At 42.1% G+C, this 18407-nt stretch overlaps 1 protein-coding gene across 1 annotated transcript in view; it reads right to left on the bottom strand.

Annotated features, from left to right (window-relative positions):
- Nucleotides 1-18407, bottom strand: part of pde8b (phosphodiesterase 8B) — a 349017-nt gene that overhangs the window by 81041 nt on the left and 249569 nt on the right. Inside the window, 2 exon segments of the mRNA XM_051929508.1 lie at nucleotides 8073-8213; nucleotides 11787-11865. Coding sequence (XP_051785468.1) covers nucleotides 8073-8213; nucleotides 11787-11865 — 220 coding nt within the window.

Here is an 18407-nt window from a genome sequence, read left to right as displayed (position 1 = left end):
AACCACTGATTTAGATAATTACAAATTTAAAAGCTGTCAATTGTAATGCTTCAATTTCAGTGTTTCAGTTATGGGAAAGAGTAGTGGAAGCTAGGTTAAGAAGTGAGGTGATGATTAGTGAGCAGCAGTATGGTTTCATGCCAAGAAAGAGCACAACAGATGCAATGTTTGCTCAGAGGATGTTGATGGAGAAGTTTAGAGAAGGCCAGAAGGAGTTGCATTGCGTCTTTGTGGACCTGGAGAAAGCAAATGACAGGGTGCCTCGAGAGGAGCTGTGGCATTGTATGAGGAAGTCTAGAGTGGCAAAGAAGTACGTAAGAGTTGTACAGGAAATGTACAAGGGAAGTGTGACAGTGGTGAGGTCTGCGGTAGGAGTGATGGATGCATTCAAGGTGGAGGTGGGATTACATCAGGGATCGGCTCTGAGCCCTTTCTTATTTGCAATGGTGATGGACAGGTTGACAGATGAGATTAGACAGGAGTCCCCGTGGACTATGATGTTTGCTGATGACATTGTGATCTGTAGCGATAGTAGGGAGCAGGTTGAGGAGACCCTGGAGAGGTGGAGATATGCTCTAGAGAGGAGAGGAATGAAGGTCAGTAGGAACAAGACAGAATATATGTGTGTAAATGAGATGAAGGTCAGTGGAATGGTGAGGATGCAGGGAGTAGAGTTGGCGAAGGTGGATGAGTTTAAATACTTAGAATCAACAGTACAGAGTAATGGGGATTGTGGAAGAGAGGTGAAAAAGAGAGTGCAGGCAGGGTGGAATGGGTGGAGAAGAGTGTCAGGATTGATTTTTGACAGACGGGTATCAGCAAGAGCGAAAGGGAAGGTCTACAGGACAGTAGTGAGAACAGCTATGTTTTATGGGTTGGAGACGGTGGCACTGACCAGAAAGCAGGAGACAGAGCTGGAGGTGGCAGAGTTAAAGATGCTAAGATTTGCACTGGGTGTGACGAAGATGGACAGGATTAGAAATGAGTACATTAGAGGGTCAGCTCAGGTTGGAAGATTGGGAGACAAAGTCAGAGAGGCGAGATTGTGTTGGTTTGGACATGTGCAGAGGAGAGATGTTGGGTATATTGGGAAAATGATGTTCAAGATAGAGCTGCCAGGCAAGAAGAAAAGAGGAAGGCCTAAGTGAAGGTTCATGGGTGTGGTGAGAGAGGACATGCAGGTGATGGGTGTAACAGAACAAGATGCAGAGGACAGAAAGATATGGAAGAAGATGATCCGCTGTGGCAACCCCTAACGGGAGCAGCCGAAAGAAGAAGAAGAATTTCAGTGTTTCAGTAGCTTATTTCAGATTCGCACAACCTTTGTCTGATGAAATACTTCCTGTGTTTCATCCTCAATGCCATTCCATACCATTCTCAAATTCACTGAATCCAGCTGGGGGTCCTGAGGAGCCACACTCTATCCTAGCAGGGCTGTTTGCCACGCAGTGCACGGCCCTCGACATGGCGCCAGTTCACTGCAGAGCTCACTCATGCACACAGACACACACAAACCGCATATCTTTGGGGGTGTGGGAAGAGCACCCACACGGTCATGGGAAGAATGTACAAACTCCACACAGACAACAAGGAGCCAGATTCATGAAGCAGCAGCACTAACCACTGCAATGTCATGCTGTCCCATTGTGAATTCTCTTCTCCTTAATTGTCACCAGTGTCATCAAGTATATGTGTTTGCATTCCCACTGAACTTGGCAGATAGCCGTAGAAACTTTTTCCAAGCAGAAATGCACCTGGGCCTGAAGGGACTCATCTTTCACCTCACTATCTCTATCCTTACAGATGTATCTTCAGTAAGATTCTTTTCAAATAGATATCCTACTTTTGCTTCAATTGGTTTTACTGTGTTAAATGAATTATGCTTCGGTATAGTGTAAAGAGCACCTAGTGTGGGTGACTGCCATATTACCACCAGGGTTAGTGTCTGAAAAGGGATGCTTTCAATAAGTCAACTGTTTAGTCTGCTCGTACCAAGTGAGTAGGTCTCTTTGCTTGAGGCAGCTGTCCATGTGCAGGTGAAGCCTTACACACATATGGCGCTATAAAGCAGCTATACTGAAGTTACAGCTTGTTTAAGGCAGCTCTCCACCTATGGATTAAGCCGTCTATGTTTGGTGCCGTAACACAGCTACAGTAGGGTTTCTTAAACCTTTTGGTGCTGCAACCCACTTTTTCTCATGAAAGTGTCACTGCAACCCCCCTGAGGGGTTGTCCCCCCATTGTGATTTTCAGAGCTCCAGCTTGGTGATTCTAGCACTATCATCAGGGCAGCATTCAGTGCTTTTCCCCATTGGTGATTCTAGAGTGATCGTCAGATTCTAGGTCCCCCTTGGTGATTCGGGCACAATCATCAGTGGGCTTGGGTGGAGTGACCAAGTAGTTGAGAAACACTGACTGTATCCAAGTCTCATTTTGCTTAAGGGTGCTGCCCATGTGTGAGTAAGCCATATAAGTGAGGCACTATAAAGCAGCTATACGGAAGGCTCATTTCGCTTGAGGCAGCTGTCCACATGCAGGCTAATGGCACAGTTGGGGCGCTATACAACAGCTACACAGAAGTTTCAATTTGCTTAAGGCAGCCGTTCCCTGTGGAGAAAGCGATAAACGTGGAGTGATGTAAAGCAGATGTACCTGGCGTTCAATAAACTACAGTATAACTACTGTATGTAATGTAGGTGAACCAAAATACTGAACAGGTAGACTTCTACAATAATACAATCGCTACATCATTAAAGACAGAGGGAGCACTTTCAAGTGGTCAGCAGTGCTGCTCAGATGGCAATGGCTTCTGCAAGGCAAATCAAATGATCCGTTCCATGGTGTCCATGGGCAGTATAAGAGTAGCAGCAAGGTTTCCATTCACATTAATGAACCTCTTATTCCTCTTCTTAATGTCAATTTATTTATATAGCACATTTAAACAAACATAGTAATGCTGTGGCCAAAGTGCTTTACAAAAATAGAACAAATTTACATAAAACATAAATAGAAATAAAATATTTGAACATAAAATAAAATACATAATAAATAGAAGTAATGTTACATACATAAAAAAATAGAAGCAATGTAATATACATAAAAAAATAGAAGTAATGTAATATAATCACAAAGAGGAAGCCATCAGTATTACTGAAGGTAACTGAATGCAAGTGAGTAGAAATGAGTCTTTAATCTCGTTTTGAACAGTTCAATTGTAGACGACTCCTTTATATGATGAGGTAAAGAGTTCCACAGGTGAGGAGCAGCAGCTGCAAAAGCTCTGTCCCCCTTGGTTTTACACTTGGTACTAGGGACAACCAGAGACAGCTGACCAGAAGATCTAAGCACTCTAGATGGCTGATGTAAAACACACAATTCAGATAAATAGGCAGGAGCAAGTCAATGTAAAGATTTAAAAACTAGCAGCAGGATTTTAAAATCAATTCGAAAACTGACAGGCAGCCAATGTAAAGAAGCTAAAATAGGAGAAACAGAGTCAGACTTTCTTGCCCCAACCAGAAAGCGAGCGGCAGCATTCTGGACCAACTGTAATCTGTGTATCAGGGATTTGTTAATCCCAGAATACAGCGAGTTGCAGTAATCAAGGCGAGAAAAAATAAATGCATGAGTAGCTATCTCAAGATCCCTAGAAGATAAAAAAGGCTTGATCTTACCTAATAGACGAAGTTGGAAAAAGCAACTCTTGACTACAGAATTTATTTGTTTCTCAAAAGAGAGGTTACTGTCAAAGGTAACACCAAGATTGCGGACTTGAGGTTTGGAAAAGACAGAGAAAGAGCCGAGAAGACCCAAGACCAATTTGGGCTTTAGCTGATGGACCCACTATAAGCACCTCCGTTTTATTTTGATTTAGATCAAGAAAATTATTAGCCATCCATTCTTACCTCACTTACCCTCTTTGTGGCAGTGCCAGAGAATCACACAACGTTATTTGTACAGCTGCAATGACTGCTGAGGGCACCCATAATGAGGACACTGGCCACAGTTGCCCATTATTTATATCTTTAATGTTGTCCATAGTTGTATGAAGAGTGTATGCAGCTACTGAACCTTTAACTGAGACCTACATCAAACATTGCTGGAATAAAGCCTGAGTCCAGTCAGCTCCTTATGCTCTGGTTTGGCATATGGATAATCCAGGACCACCAGGATCAAACCCTGTTATTACCTCAACTGCTACAAATCACAAACAGCTAAAGCATGCCATTTGTCTCACAGCTGCCTACTAATACCAAGAAAGTAATCGTGTTTTCAGTACATTCTGCACATGCTTGTCAGCTTTTATTATTTTATATACGGACTGTTGTTTGGCACGCAGGAGGCCGATTGACTGTAATTTACCTTTTATTTATTTTTCTTTCCATTTGTTACTGCGTGAAGCAGGAATAAGAGGTAAAACATGTTTGATGCAGTGGCGACTAAACCCTGAAAAGCTTATCATCAATATTATTCTGAAACTCTCCAAGAATCAGTGCCAGAAAGCCGCAACCACAACCACACACTGTAATTCTTTAAAGCTGTGTGTGAATTCAACTGTTAATGCCAAGCAGAAAAAAGAAAACTGCAAATATTCTGGTCGTATCCTTGTCTCTGTGCTTGAAACTTCAATTGCAAACTTTACAAGCTGTTGTATTATTTCCAGGGTGCTATCAATTTGCTTTCTTCAAGACCTTTTATGAATGACCTTTTATTCCCCTGTGCTTGCTTTTATACTTCATTTAACATTTAAAGTTTAAAATAAATTCAAAATTACATTCTGGCTTGTCTTTAGAAATCATTTGAGTCTCTTGTTTAATAAAGGTCTTGGATGCTTGTAATATTTTAGCTTTTTCCAGGCATGGTTAGGGAATTTACTGACTTCGGAACAAAGAAATTGAGGTAGATGGGGCAAGTAGAGCAATTAAATGTTAAAAAATATTAATGAGGGCCTTTACATGAAAAGGAAGAGACATCAACAAAAATCTCCAGAGGCCCAGGCTTCTTATTTCTCACACAAGTTATCTTGACCCAAACTCGCGTTTGTGCCAGAGACATGGTTTAAACATGAGGCTTTGTTGCCAAACACATTAAAGCTGGATATGCAAGAGGCCAAGGGAGCAAGAAATTTGTGAACGTTAGTCACTGCTTGTAAAACAAAACTAAAGAAAACAAAAATGTCTGTCCTTGATGTTTGTGCAGCTGGAAATATGAAATGTGGTTTGATGCTTTCCCTATAGTTTTTATACTTTCTCAAAGAAAGGGGTTAAAAGCATGCTGAACATGACATAAGTCTTTAAAAATACAGTTAAAGCCCAGGTAGGTAGACATGTGTTCAGTTGAGGGCAGAAAATTGTACCGTTTATGAAAATGTAACTCACAGACTGCATGTCAGTGGATTAAACTTCCATATGTTAAAGGAATACTCCACCCTAAAATGATATTTTTATATGTTACTTATCCCACATAACTTAAAATATCAAACAGCAAAAGCATCAGCATTGCTACCAAGTGCAGAATGGTCAAAGTAATTATGTCCCCCATACCGAATAATGGATGTAAAATAGAAAAAAAATCAATGGGTTCAAACTGTAGTGTTGTAGGAAGCTGCTATGAACTCCACAGACAGTGAAATCATGAATAAGGAAGTCCTTAGTAGAATTAAAAGTGGCGTGCCCCTAGAAGACAAGATAGCTAGGCAATGATTGGCATTCTTCAGTCAAGTTATGAGAGCCAACTCACTAGAGATGTCTCTGATGCTGGGAAAGGGATCAGGAGTAGAGGATGGCAAAGAACACGATGGTCCGACGTTGTCAGCTGTGACATTGATATGTGCATGAAACAACTGAAGGAAGCTGAATGCACGGAGACAACTTGCACATGAAGTCTACGACAGTCAGCCCCAACAAAACGCACCCCATATAATTTGTAGTGATGGGTAAGAAAAATGTTTAATGTCATATCTTCAAGAGCGGGGATAACAAATTTTCTGACAGAATAGGTGTCTACGGAGTTCAACACTGGACAACATCAAATATCAAAAATGTCCATGAAACAAATTCTCACATTACTCATGTTGCATAATACACATGTCAAGTTAACCAGTTGTATGCTTCCAACATCCCAAACACATGTATTTTACTAAAATATTGTGAAATAAAGCACCTCCAAAGAGAGCTTATGTGAACCATAATGGAGCATAATGAGCATTTGAACTGTAGACCTGTCTCCATGTCGTATCCCAGCTTGGACACTGTTTAGAGTTGAAAAGGCCTTCCTTGTGTCTTCAATGATTTTTCTTTGTGTAATCCAGTTAGAATATATTTAGACTCTAAAATGGGCCATAATTAAGTCCCAGCTTTTACATTTTCTTTGCTGTTTTATTAAATTAACTAAGACTCTTGTATGTTGGCAGGAGTAAGCAGATTTGGAAAGATGGAAGTTGTGTCAGTTAACCGGAATGGAAACACACACGCAGTTCAAGTGGTATGTCATATATGGTAAGGAGGATAAGAGAAGCAAAAGTTAATACAAACTTTTTACATCATCAACCTTAATACATCGTTCTCTTTAATAAATATTGTTCTAATAAAATTATTATTTTGATACTCTGGTTTGGAAATTTTAAACAGTGTGCTACTCGCTATTAACACTAGGCCTATTTTGTCATTCTCAGGCTACTGCGGTTTCTCCTTGAGAGTTTGCTGCTGCTGTGGAAAAAATTCAGTATTGTTCCCATTCCAAAGAAGACAGGCGCATCATCTAATGACTATAGACCAGTAGTCCGTACGTGTCACACCATGAAGACCTTCAAGAGGCCGGTCCCGGAATATATATGTCCTCTTGTGAAGGACCATTTAGACTCACTGCAGTTTGACTGAAATGGAAGATGTAATTATCTGTCTGCTCCAGAAGGCTTACTCTCACCTGGACAAAGTTGGCTGCACTGTGAGGATTATGTTTTTTGAATTCTCCATTGCCTTCAATACCATCCAGCCGTCGTTGTTAAGGGGTCAGCTCAGAGATATGCAGGTGGCTGAGCCTATGGTGCCCTGGATAAAGGACTATCTGTCTAGCAGACCGCAGTTTGTGAGACTCAAGGACTGTGTCTCTGATATGGATGTGACCAACACTGGAGCACCACAAGGAACAGTCCTGTCTCCTTTTCTTTTCACCCTGTGCATCTCAGACTATAAATATAACAGCAGGTCATGTCACTAGCAGAAATTCTCAGATAACGCTGCCCTTATGGGGTGTATTGATGAGAAGGATGAGATGGAATATATGAGTCAGGTGGAGAACTTTGTTTCTTGGTGCAGAAAGAATTGTTAGCAACTTAACATCAACAAAACCAAGGAACTGGTTATTGACTTTCGCTTCACCAAGGAGCCTCTATGTCCGGTCACTATTCAGGGAGTGAATGTACAGGTGGTCCACTCCTACAAGTATTTGGGGGTCCACATCAATGACAGGTTGGACTTTTCTCGTAATACAGAGAAGCTATATAAGCTCTTTTTTCTTAGGAGACTGTGTTCCTTTAATGTGAGAAGTGACAATCTTCACATCTTCTATAACTTTGTGATGGCCAGTGTGATTTTCTAAGCTGTGGTGTGCTGGGCTGGTAACACAACAGGCTAATTAAAGGGGCAGGCTCAGTTATAGAACACACTCTGGACTCACTGGAGGTCATAAAGAAGGAGAGAATTAAAACAAAACTGAGTGAAATTCCAAACAATGCTGCACATCCTCTCTGTGACACACTAACATGGAGGACTTTCAGCCAACGAATCATTCAGTAGAAGTGTGTCAAGAAACGCTACGGGGGCTCCTTTATACCAACAGCAATATGTCTGCATAATGCCTCACTGAGACTGGGACAGCTCTTTTTGTCTTCTTTTTTGTAGTTCTTGTGTGTATTTGATGGAGGGTTGCTGTCATTTGTTGTAGTATTTCTTCGAATTGCTGTAGGAAGATAAACTTCTCTCTTGGGGCATCCATCCATCTATCTATCTCAACTACAACAACTACTTCAAAAATGATGATACAATAATAAACAATCAAAATGAAGCACTCACCTTCCCTTTTTTAATGCACATATTTATTGTGTCCAGGAGGTCTGCTCGGTTTTTGTCACTTTTGGGTAGCTCTGTTAGCTCTTTCCCAATTAATTCTCCTTTATGGTACCCCATCATGCGTTCAAAGGCTGGATTCACATACTGTGAAGGATACAATGAAATGTTAGCTGTTAAAGGAACTTGCTTTACTTTAAAGTTACCCATCCTTTAATGTTGCCCCTAATTCCCAGGATTATTTCAAAAGTTATATTTGAGCGTGTAAGTGTAACTATTCTGATCTGAGATTATTAGTCTCCTGCCTGTTATATTTCAGCTATCGAAGAAAGAGTTTCTAAAATTATTCTAAACTGGCACCCAACACACAATACTCCATTATTTCTCTAAAATATCACCTGAATATTCTTAAAGACAAGCTACACTCTTAAAAATAATGTTTTTTTAGTGGCACTTTACTCGGTTGTGTCATTCCTTGTAGAACCATTTCATTTTCTTTTCATATGAAGTTAGTTCATTCGTCTTTAAAACACGCCTAATATGTGAACAAAACAGAAAACTTTACTTCCTAGCATGATGTAACATATCAAGAAACCTTAAGTCTGTGTTATTATATACAGAAAAAGTATTTTTAAAATCAGGGACTCATTGGTGTTTTACAAATCTGTTATCACCGATTTATGGTGTCATGCATATAGGGGACAGATATTGTAACTCTACTGCTGCACTGTGGTTGTCGTTGTATCCTAATGCTTTTCTCTTTTCCTCCCTCTGAAGATCAGATGACTGACGGCTATAACACCTCTGACATCACTTCCTGTCAAAAAGATCAAACATGGCAGATCTTCTATGTATCTATCTATCTTCCGGTTTTGGGACAGTTTTGTTTTGAACTTGTGTCTGCAAAGACGACTCTGCAATAATTATGTGTATTTTGTTTATACAGGGTGAGTCAAAATTATGTTAACATTTGAATGGCGGAAACAATTTATTCACAAAACATACTTCATATGTGTGAGATGATTTACAAGAATGTCTCAACCTGTTCACCATCATGTTCAACACACAAAAACCAACGAGCAAAAGTGCCATTTAAAGCCCGGACACACATTTCACGGGGCATAGATGATACCACAGTCCGTATTCTGTCCTTCAGGTCACTGATATCATGAACTTTCCTGCTATACATGCGCTCCTTCAGCATACCCCATAACTAGAAATCACAGGGTGTCACATCAGGAGAGTGTGGAGGCCATGGCAATGGTCCACCGTGACCTATCCATCGACCTGGAAAGGTGTGGTTGAGATAAAAATAATCCATTAGTGTTAACATAATTTTGACTCACCCTTTATTTACAAAACCAATTATGTGGGATGGCCAGGCTGGTACCCCAACTCCTTATTCCAGGTATTCCTGCAGGTGAGGGGACGCTGGCGCATGCATGTTGTCGCCGCTCCTCCCTGTTAACAACACTTTTCGCAAAATTCGCCTTAATTCTACACTTTCTTACGTTTGTTTTATTTCTTTTATTGTACGTATAGTTCGTGGATACAGCTGACTTGAATTGCATGGATTTGGCTTAATATTTACAGATTTTATGGACTCTACTTTGACTGGGAACAGCTGAGTCTGTGGATCACGGGACGAGAACCTACAAACATTTCTTTGTACCTGGCAATCTAGGACCTCGGGATGATCTGTCTCCGTGATTATATTAAATTTGCTATGCTGATCTGCTCCCTTTTCATCTTACAGTACTCTACGACTGGGAACTGATCTGATGTTCATACTAACCTGGCTTTTGGCTCTGGGGCTATCACGCCTGAAACTACCAAACGTTACTGTTTGTGGCTGTGTATTGGAACCTCCACATCTTGCTACCTCCTGCTATGCTTTCTGCTGCTTGCTATAGCTGCTCACCTACCACACATGCCTATCCTACCGATTCCGCTGTGCTATGCTGCTTCTCCACTCCTATTCAGATAAGTATTGCCCAGTGTCATCCTAAAAAACTCTCAAGACAAACTCCTTCTTATTAAACAGTTTGTCCAGAGCAAATGGACTGACTGGAACATCCTAAAGGACGCCGGTATTTAGCATCGCCCGAAATATATACATCGCGGGTCAGGTCGCCGCCACTGCCGGGCTGCAAATGAAAAGACCACCGGCAGCATTTGCTTAGGAATACGCCGTCCTTCTCATGACCCTGGAAATAGAAGTGTCAGTGTGCCAAATTTGCATTATGTGGAAATAAACCCTGATCGCGGCTCTGGGCAAAAAGAAGCCTCATTAACTAATATTGCGCTATTTAACTCGAGGTCTCTTAATGGCAAAGCATTGGTGTTGTCAGAACTCATCACTGACACCAAACTTGATATTCTGTGTTTAACGGAGACTTGGCAAAAACCAAACAAATTTGCGTCTCTCACAGAGGCGACTCCAATTGGTTTCACTTTCCACACAGAGCCTCGCAGCTCAAGACAAGGCGGTGGGCTTGCAGTAATTGTCAGAGCCGACTTAAACATTAAACGAATTTAAATGCCTTGAGCATGGGAAAGGCGCTATATAAATGAAATGTATTATTATTATTTTATTGTTGTCTGTTTCTCTTACAATGGTTATTTATTGAAACTTCTTTCTGTAGATTTGTTTTTTTTTCTGAATAAGCACTTTGGCGTCTTTATTTTTAAGAGTGTACTTTGTGGATGTGCTTGAATTGCTCAAGTCTCCAGTACAGGGCTGTGTTTGTACTGATGTTCTCTGCTTCAATTAGGTGTCAACAACAAAAGACACACAACTGAACTGTCAATCAACTGTGAAATATTGTCCATTGATTTATAGTATAATGTTAAATAAGAATAGTTTCATTGGGAACAGACCATGCAGGTCAACACAGCCTGTCAATTCCCAATTGGCCAATATGTCCAAAGAAGAGTAAAGCTGGCATTGAAGTTCCCCACGGTGCTACTTCCTGCTACACTTCTATGAATTGTTTTTCAGATATGTACAAGTCCTTTGCATGAAGCTGAATTTTCTAATGTTCCTTCATAATGTATTCATCTATTCCCCCATGTTTGTGATGAATAATTTAATGTAAGAGCTCGCATCCACCTTATTCATTTAAACGTGTACCATGCTGCTTCATAATTGACAATTGCTTCAGATTTAACCATTTCAACTCCATCAGTCTTTCCTCTCAGCTCAGATCACACTCTGTTATATTGCACTTTATACTTGTAGGCCACATAGCACACAGTAATCCAAATGTGGTCTCACAAGTAAGATTTAAAGTCAAGTCAAATCAATGTTTAATAAATTTAACAGAATGATGCCGTTGTATTTAACTTCTTTAGCAAAGCCCTCCATTTACAGCATCATTGTTTCAAACACAAGGGGGCAAATAAGAGAAAAGAAGATGGTGCAGTTTGATATTCAGAGGACCATTCAGCCATCAGAGGACCATTTCAATGTCTGTGTGCCACGGGGACTCCAGCAGACAGTGCCTTTCCTGTAATTTGAACTTGGAACTCTGGAAATGATTGGCTCGGCACGAACCACTGCACTGGTGGGAATAAAAAGTGACGCCATCCTAACGAGAGTTACAGACACTTTAGGAGTACTGAAATGTACGGTTACTTTTTAATTTAAACGTCACAATGCATTTCCTTGAACATTTGTACTGATTGTTTTTACAGTAAAGAAAGGGAATATCACCCAACCTGTATGACATGGTCTTCACTAGTTATCTCCACTGCTTCTTGACAATGCTCCAGTGCTGTAAACAGGGAATTACAGGTTCTGGAATCCACAAATAAACCACATTTAAGTAGAAAAAAACAGTATGACACAACCTCAAACTGCCCTTAGCAATTTATTTTTCCATTCAAATAAAAAACACCTCCATTATCCTTTAATTTCAACAGGTCTGGCTATAGCCATAGAGCAGAGCTGTCAGTGAAAAGTGTTGGCGAAGTTCCCGGGGATAACTGCCTGCAGGTGCTAAGCTGCCGAAAGCCCAGGATAAAGTATGGAGGGCCTCAGGCAGTTCAGAGTAACCATTAACCAATAAAGTGTCATATATTGGAGGGGGGGGGGGGGGGGGGCTAAACTTGACATACTAGGCGATTTAGGCTGGAAATCACCCAGCAAAAGTCCAAGTGATGATTGAGGGTCAAAGTGTATAAACGAGTAAAGTGTGACAGCTTCTTACAATACAATACAATATAATTTATTTTTGTATAGCCCAAAATCACACAAGACGTGCCGCAATGGGCTTTAACAGGCCCTGCCTCTTCACAGCCCCCCAGCCTTGACTCTCTAAGAAGACAAAGAAAAACTCCCATAAGAAACCTTGTAGGGAAAAATGGGAGAAACCTTGGGAAAGGCAGTTCAAAGAGAGACCCCTTTTCAGGTAGGTTGGGCGTGCAGTGGGTGTCAAAAAGAAGGGGGTCAATACAATACAATACAATACACAGAACAGAACAAATCCTCAATAGAGTATAAAAATAAAAATTTTAGAAGTACGGAGCAGAATTTGACAGTAGATGATGTCACATAATATGATTTGGATATATTTAGAGTCCTGGAGACCTCATTCATCAAGCTGCTTCTTCTTGTTGTGTCCTTTCATTTACCTCATGTTACCTGTTCATGTACAACTAGCGCTTGCAGTATGTCCTCCGAAGACAAACTAAATGAACTCTTAACTGCTGCTTTGACCATGGTCCATTTATTTTTAAATGCTGTCTCCATTACAAGGTTAAGAAGAATTGGAGCCTTTACTGGCACATTTGATGGCACAACAGCCTATTGCAGGACACACACACACACACACACATACACACTCTATGATAATGAGACTCATTAGCTGACCTGACATTAACGTTTTTGGGTATTGACAGGAGACTGGAGTGCCTAAACTAAATTCATATGAGAATGGGAAGAATGCACAAACTTCACTATGTTTGCAAGGCCCAAATATCCATGTGAATAGGCTCTGGCCAACAATCTTCACAGACTCCAGAAAAGTGAACCATACCCTGCTATACAGGCGACATGGACGACAGATGGGGTTGGAAGTGAGCTGATCAGTTACACAGCAAGTTACATCCACGTTTATCTATGTCATGACGATGTTCATCAAAGCTTTGTTAAGCAGTACCATTTCATAGGGACACTGAAAGTGGTAGGCCACTGCTCTGAAGTCTTACTGTTAGCTGCATTCTGTTCTTACAAGGGGGCTATGCCCCCTGCTCGCTTCGCTCGCCTACCCCCAGCGTTTTGAACCCGTGCCCGTTGGGCAGCCACGTGTGAGGATGATGCACGTTTAATACGGAGCGTTCGCCCGTGTCACTCTGGGGCCCCCCACTGTTCGTCCGTACTATTACGCGGTGCATTGTGGACTACTGTGGACCCCGTAGTGTTTCCCGTTTCAGTTTGTATCTTGGTCAGTTGAGCTTTTGTTTTTGAAGCTTTTGAATTCCGGTCTTCATTATCTGTAACCTGCTGTCCATGTGTTTGGCCCCCTCGTTTAACCTGTTTATGACGTTTTACTTTGCTTTCTACTCTGTCTTTCATTTCTGATCTCGCTTTATTCTGCTTTTGTTTCAATGACACCCGGTCCGTGGTGAATATATTTTCCCTTTTTCAAGTAATAATTTTCATTTGTTTGCGATACTGTGATGTTTATCGTACTGTTAATAATGCATCACTGTAATGTGATTCACCTATGCTGTATAGTTTGGACGTGTGAGGATGACATATGTTTAATACGGAGCGTTCGCCCGTGTCACTCTGGGTCTCCCCACTGTTACTATGAAGCTCTTTCTGAACTATTATGCGGTGCATTGTGGACCACTGCGGACTCTGTATTGTTTCCTGTTTCACTTCGTATCTCATTTAGTCGAGCTCTTTCTTTTTGGAGCAGTGCCTGCCTGGTCTGCGGCATTTCAGACGCACGTTGTAGGCGCCTGCGTTCATTAATTATATCCAGGCAGGCGCATGTTTGTATCTCGGTCACTCGAGCTGTGTCGTGTTGAATCCGTGCCTGCTTTGCCTACGCAGTTTGAGACGCGCGTTGTAGGCGTCCACGTTCATTAGATCTGTCCACGCGGGCTCGGTGTCGAAGCTGTGTTAGTTGTTGAGCTGTTTGGTTTTGGAGCCGAGACAGTTTTGCTTCCGCGGTTTCAGACGCGTGTCCGTACCATCTCGGGTTTGATGTATGAACCTTTGTGGACTCCGTAGTGTGTCCCGTTTCACTCTGGGGCGGGGCGTTGACTCCTCTTGTTTTACTATGTCTCCTCCTGCGCTTTCACCACGCATTAGTGCCACTCACAATATGGCGGCGATGCCTGTGCCTTCCGTATTATGTCGGTTTTTACCATGCTGTGTAGGCGCCTTTGCCTGTTGTACTTTACCGCGCCTTACGACGCACGATGTAGGTGCCTGCACCTTCCAGGTCCGCCTCCGCTGTGTGGTGTGGACGTTTAACTGTCGTTGTTTCTGCCTTTATATTCTGTATCTTGGTGTGCATGTGTTTCGTGCCTAGGTTTTTTTGTAGCTGTTGCATTCCAGTTGTCATCATCTGTAACCACCTCTCCATGTGTTCGTCCCCGTTCTTTAATCCCTTTATAAAGTTTTACTTTGTTTCCTGCTCTGTGTTTTATTTCTGACCTCGCTTTATCCTGCTTGCGGCATGTCAGACGGTTCGTAGTCTTTTTCGTTTTACTCTGGGGAGGGGGGCTCTGTTCTGTAACCTGCTCTCCATGTGTTTGTCCCTGTTCTTTAACCTTTACTTTGTTTCCTACTCTGACGGTTCGTAGTCTCTCCCGTTTTGCTCTGGTGCGGGCAGGGGGGGGGGGGGGGGGGGGGTTAGGGCGGTAGGGCTTCGTGTGGCACTTGTGCACTATGTCTTTTGCGTCCACGGGCGGGTCCCTGCGTCCATATCCGGTTTACCATTCTCGTTTAGTAATATGGACTAGAACTGGCCTTTCTACAAACAGTGGCTATGACTCAAGTAAAGAAGGAGAAGCAGAGAAAAGAACAGAGAAGTTCAAGAAGCTAGCATCACTCTTTACTAGAGTTTCCTGTGAACTCTTAACGCAGTGCTCTTCATTCATTCAGGTCAGGTCAGGTCAGGTTGAGGAGCATGCACTGGTGCAGCACGTTGCCGCACCCACCACACAATGAAACAACTAGTGATCCCAGTTGGTAACCCCCCAGGCAAACACGTGGTCTAGTCCAGGGGTGGGCAGATTGAGTCCTGGAGGGCCGCAGTGGCTTCAGGTTTTTGCTCCAACCCAATTGCTTAATAAGAAGCCCTTATTGCTCAAGTAACACTTCAGCTTCACTTTAGTTGTCTCGTTCGTTAAGATTTTGAACCCTTATTGCTTATTTTAGTCTTAAACAGCTGTATTCTTGGTTTTTAATTGCTCCTAATTAGCAATGCCACGCAAATGACAAAAGAGACCAGCATTTCTCCATTTAGCTTGTTTTCATTTACACCTGTGTGTATTTATCGTGCACTATTTGGTTTAATTAAATACTTGGAAGGAAAGTGAAGAGAAAAAAGTGAAGCACTGAGAATTACTCATCTGTTTTAGACTTCAAATCATTTGGATGATATCCTTAGAAAGGAAAATAAATCTAGGATATGAGAATGACCTGACATGGCAGAGTTAAAACACTAGCAAGCCATGCAATTAAATAATTGACAAGGATTGTTTTTTAATTAAGCAACTGGGTTGGAACAAAAACCTGCACCCACTGCGGCCCTCCAGGACTGAATCTGCCCACACCTGGTCTAGTCCCTGCCTCTGGAAATGACCACTTATTTGTCACAGCCACGTGTTACGTGGGCATCCCCTTGGCCTGGTCCAGCTGCTTGGGTCCTCAGTAATGAGAATCCTATGAGCTGGATCACCACTGGGGAATCGCGCCACATGGCCATAGTGCCATAGCTGATGCTCCCTCACAATTCAGGTAATGCGCCTCATTCAGGACTCCATAAGCAACTGCTCATTCGACACAAAGTCAAACCAACAGTACCCAAGGATTCTCCGAAGAGACACAGTACCAAGGGAGTCCAGTCTTCGTCTCAGGTCACTGGATCACGTCCATGTCTCGCAAATATATAACAAAACAGGACGCACCAAGGACTCTAAAGACTTGGACCTTTGTCCTTTTGCAGAACACCACACACCCCTTTCCAGCAGCCTCATGACCCCTCATGTTCTCTCAATCCATCTACAGACTTCATCGGAAGAGTCACCAGAGACATGAATGTCACTGTCGAGGTAAGTAAACCTCTTGACGAGGTTGACACTCTCTCTGCCGACAGACTCACTGCTGATGGCTGTGTCCAACAGGTCATTAAAGGCCTGGATCTTGTACCTTGACTTCATTCATTCATCTGTCTATTAAATGGGAATACCAGTGTTTACTTATCCTTGTATCACAGTGTATTGCAAATACCACAAAAAGTTCATTATACAACATTGAAAAAAAAATGGACATGGACTTTAAGACATTGATCAACAGAAAAAAAATCTTTTAATGTCAAAGTGAAAACAGATCTCTCTGCAAAGTGGTCTCAATTAATTACAAATATAAAACAGAAAATAATTGATTGCTTAAGTATTCATGTCAGTACAGTATTTAGTAGTGTCTTTGTCAACCACAGCAGCCTTGAGTTTGTGTGCACAGGTCTCTATCAGCTTCACTCATCTGGACATTGCCATTTTCATCCATTGTTCTTTTTAAAACTGCTCAGGCTCTGTCAGCTGATCATGAGTGAACAGCCTTTCTCAAGTCCTGCCTCAAATTCTCAATTGGATTGAAATCTAGACTTTGACTTAACCACTCCAGGGCATTCACATTGCTGTTTTAAAGCCATTGCTGTGAAGCTTTGGCTTTACACTCAGGGTTGTTGTCTTCCCGGAACACAGATGTCTTCTCCCAAGTTGGAGTTTTCTTGGAGACTGCATCAGGTTTTCCTCGTATTTTGCTTCATTCATTTTACCCTTACAAGCCTTCCATGGCCCTGTTGTAGCGAAGCATCCCCACAGCATAATGCTGACACCACCATGTTACATGGCAGGGGTGTTTTTGATAATGTGCAGTCAACTCTGATGGCCCAATTTTCTTCTTTCAGTTCACAGAATCTTCTTTCAGCTGACTTCAGAATCTGCCTTGTGCCTTCTGGCAAACTATAGCTGAGATGTCAGGTGTGTTTTTTCTCTTTGCCACTCTCCCATAAAGCTGTGCCTGATGGAGCACCGAGGTAACAGTTGTTGTCTGCCCAGTCTGTCCATTCTCTGCCACAGTAGCTAGCTTGTATATCTTTCATAGTTCTCAGAGGTACTGTATCTTGGTGGCTGGGGTATGGCGGGTCTGTGGCTCAGAAAGAATGGTCGTTTAAATAAATAATCAATTGCCCTGCTCATTCTTCGTGGACGTACTCACACAACTGCGGGGAGTTGGTAGAGTAATTGGGGTGTGAAGGTGCGGTCTTTCTCAATTGCTTCATTGGCTTTCTGCAGTGCGTGATTGAGATGCTGTGCCAACGGAGCCTTATAAGTACAAGCAGGCACGAGAGAACGGGAAGAAAAAAGACAAGAAAAGAAAACGCAGGTTAATGGGGTTAAAGGACAGAAGAAGAAGCAGGCAGGTGAGAGAGAAAAAGCCGGTGTAATGAACAGAAGCAGTTGGACGGGAGTGAATCCCTAACAGAGGAGCATGTGGCCATCACTCAGTAAGGGGGCTGTGGTTCGCTCCTGTTGGGCAACTATGGGAGGAGCAGGAGTGTCCATTACACTCTAGAGGTACTTTTGCTGGGTGGAGCCAATAGCAGCGGTGGAAGTACAGAGCGCTCACGCCGGGTGGAGCCTGGATTGACAGCGGTTCAGGCAGAGCAGGGCCTCAGGGTTGCCCGCAGATGCCATGGGATTGGCAGCAGGGACACAGGCCAGATGAGATGGGCAACATGGAGTTGCTTGGAGTGTTCTTTTGTCATCGTTGTTAAAATTAGTCCACCATACTGACCCATGACAGGTTGGACCTTACAGATACAGAAGTGCATTTATATAACAATCAGCTGAAACTGCAGACAGGTGAGCGCCATGGAATTAATTCTGTGAGAATTTAAGGATGTCATATTAAAAGGGTAAATACATATGTGATTGATTATTTTGTTTAATATTTTTAATTAATTTTGGGCACTTTGCAGAAATCTCTTTCCACTTTGACAATAAAGAGTCTTTTTCTGCTGAATAGTGTTAATAAAACCAAATTAAATCCACTGTAATTCAATATAGTATTAATAATAAAACTTAACAATGTCC

The sequence above is a fragment of the Erpetoichthys calabaricus genome, chromosome 7, assembly GCF_900747795.2.
Source record: "Erpetoichthys calabaricus chromosome 7, fErpCal1.3, whole genome shotgun sequence".
Taxonomy (NCBI): Eukaryota; Metazoa; Chordata; class Cladistia; order Polypteriformes; family Polypteridae; genus Erpetoichthys; species Erpetoichthys calabaricus.
The sequence above is the reverse complement of the archived record's forward strand: the minus strand, read 5'-3'. Positions and strand labels throughout refer to the sequence as shown.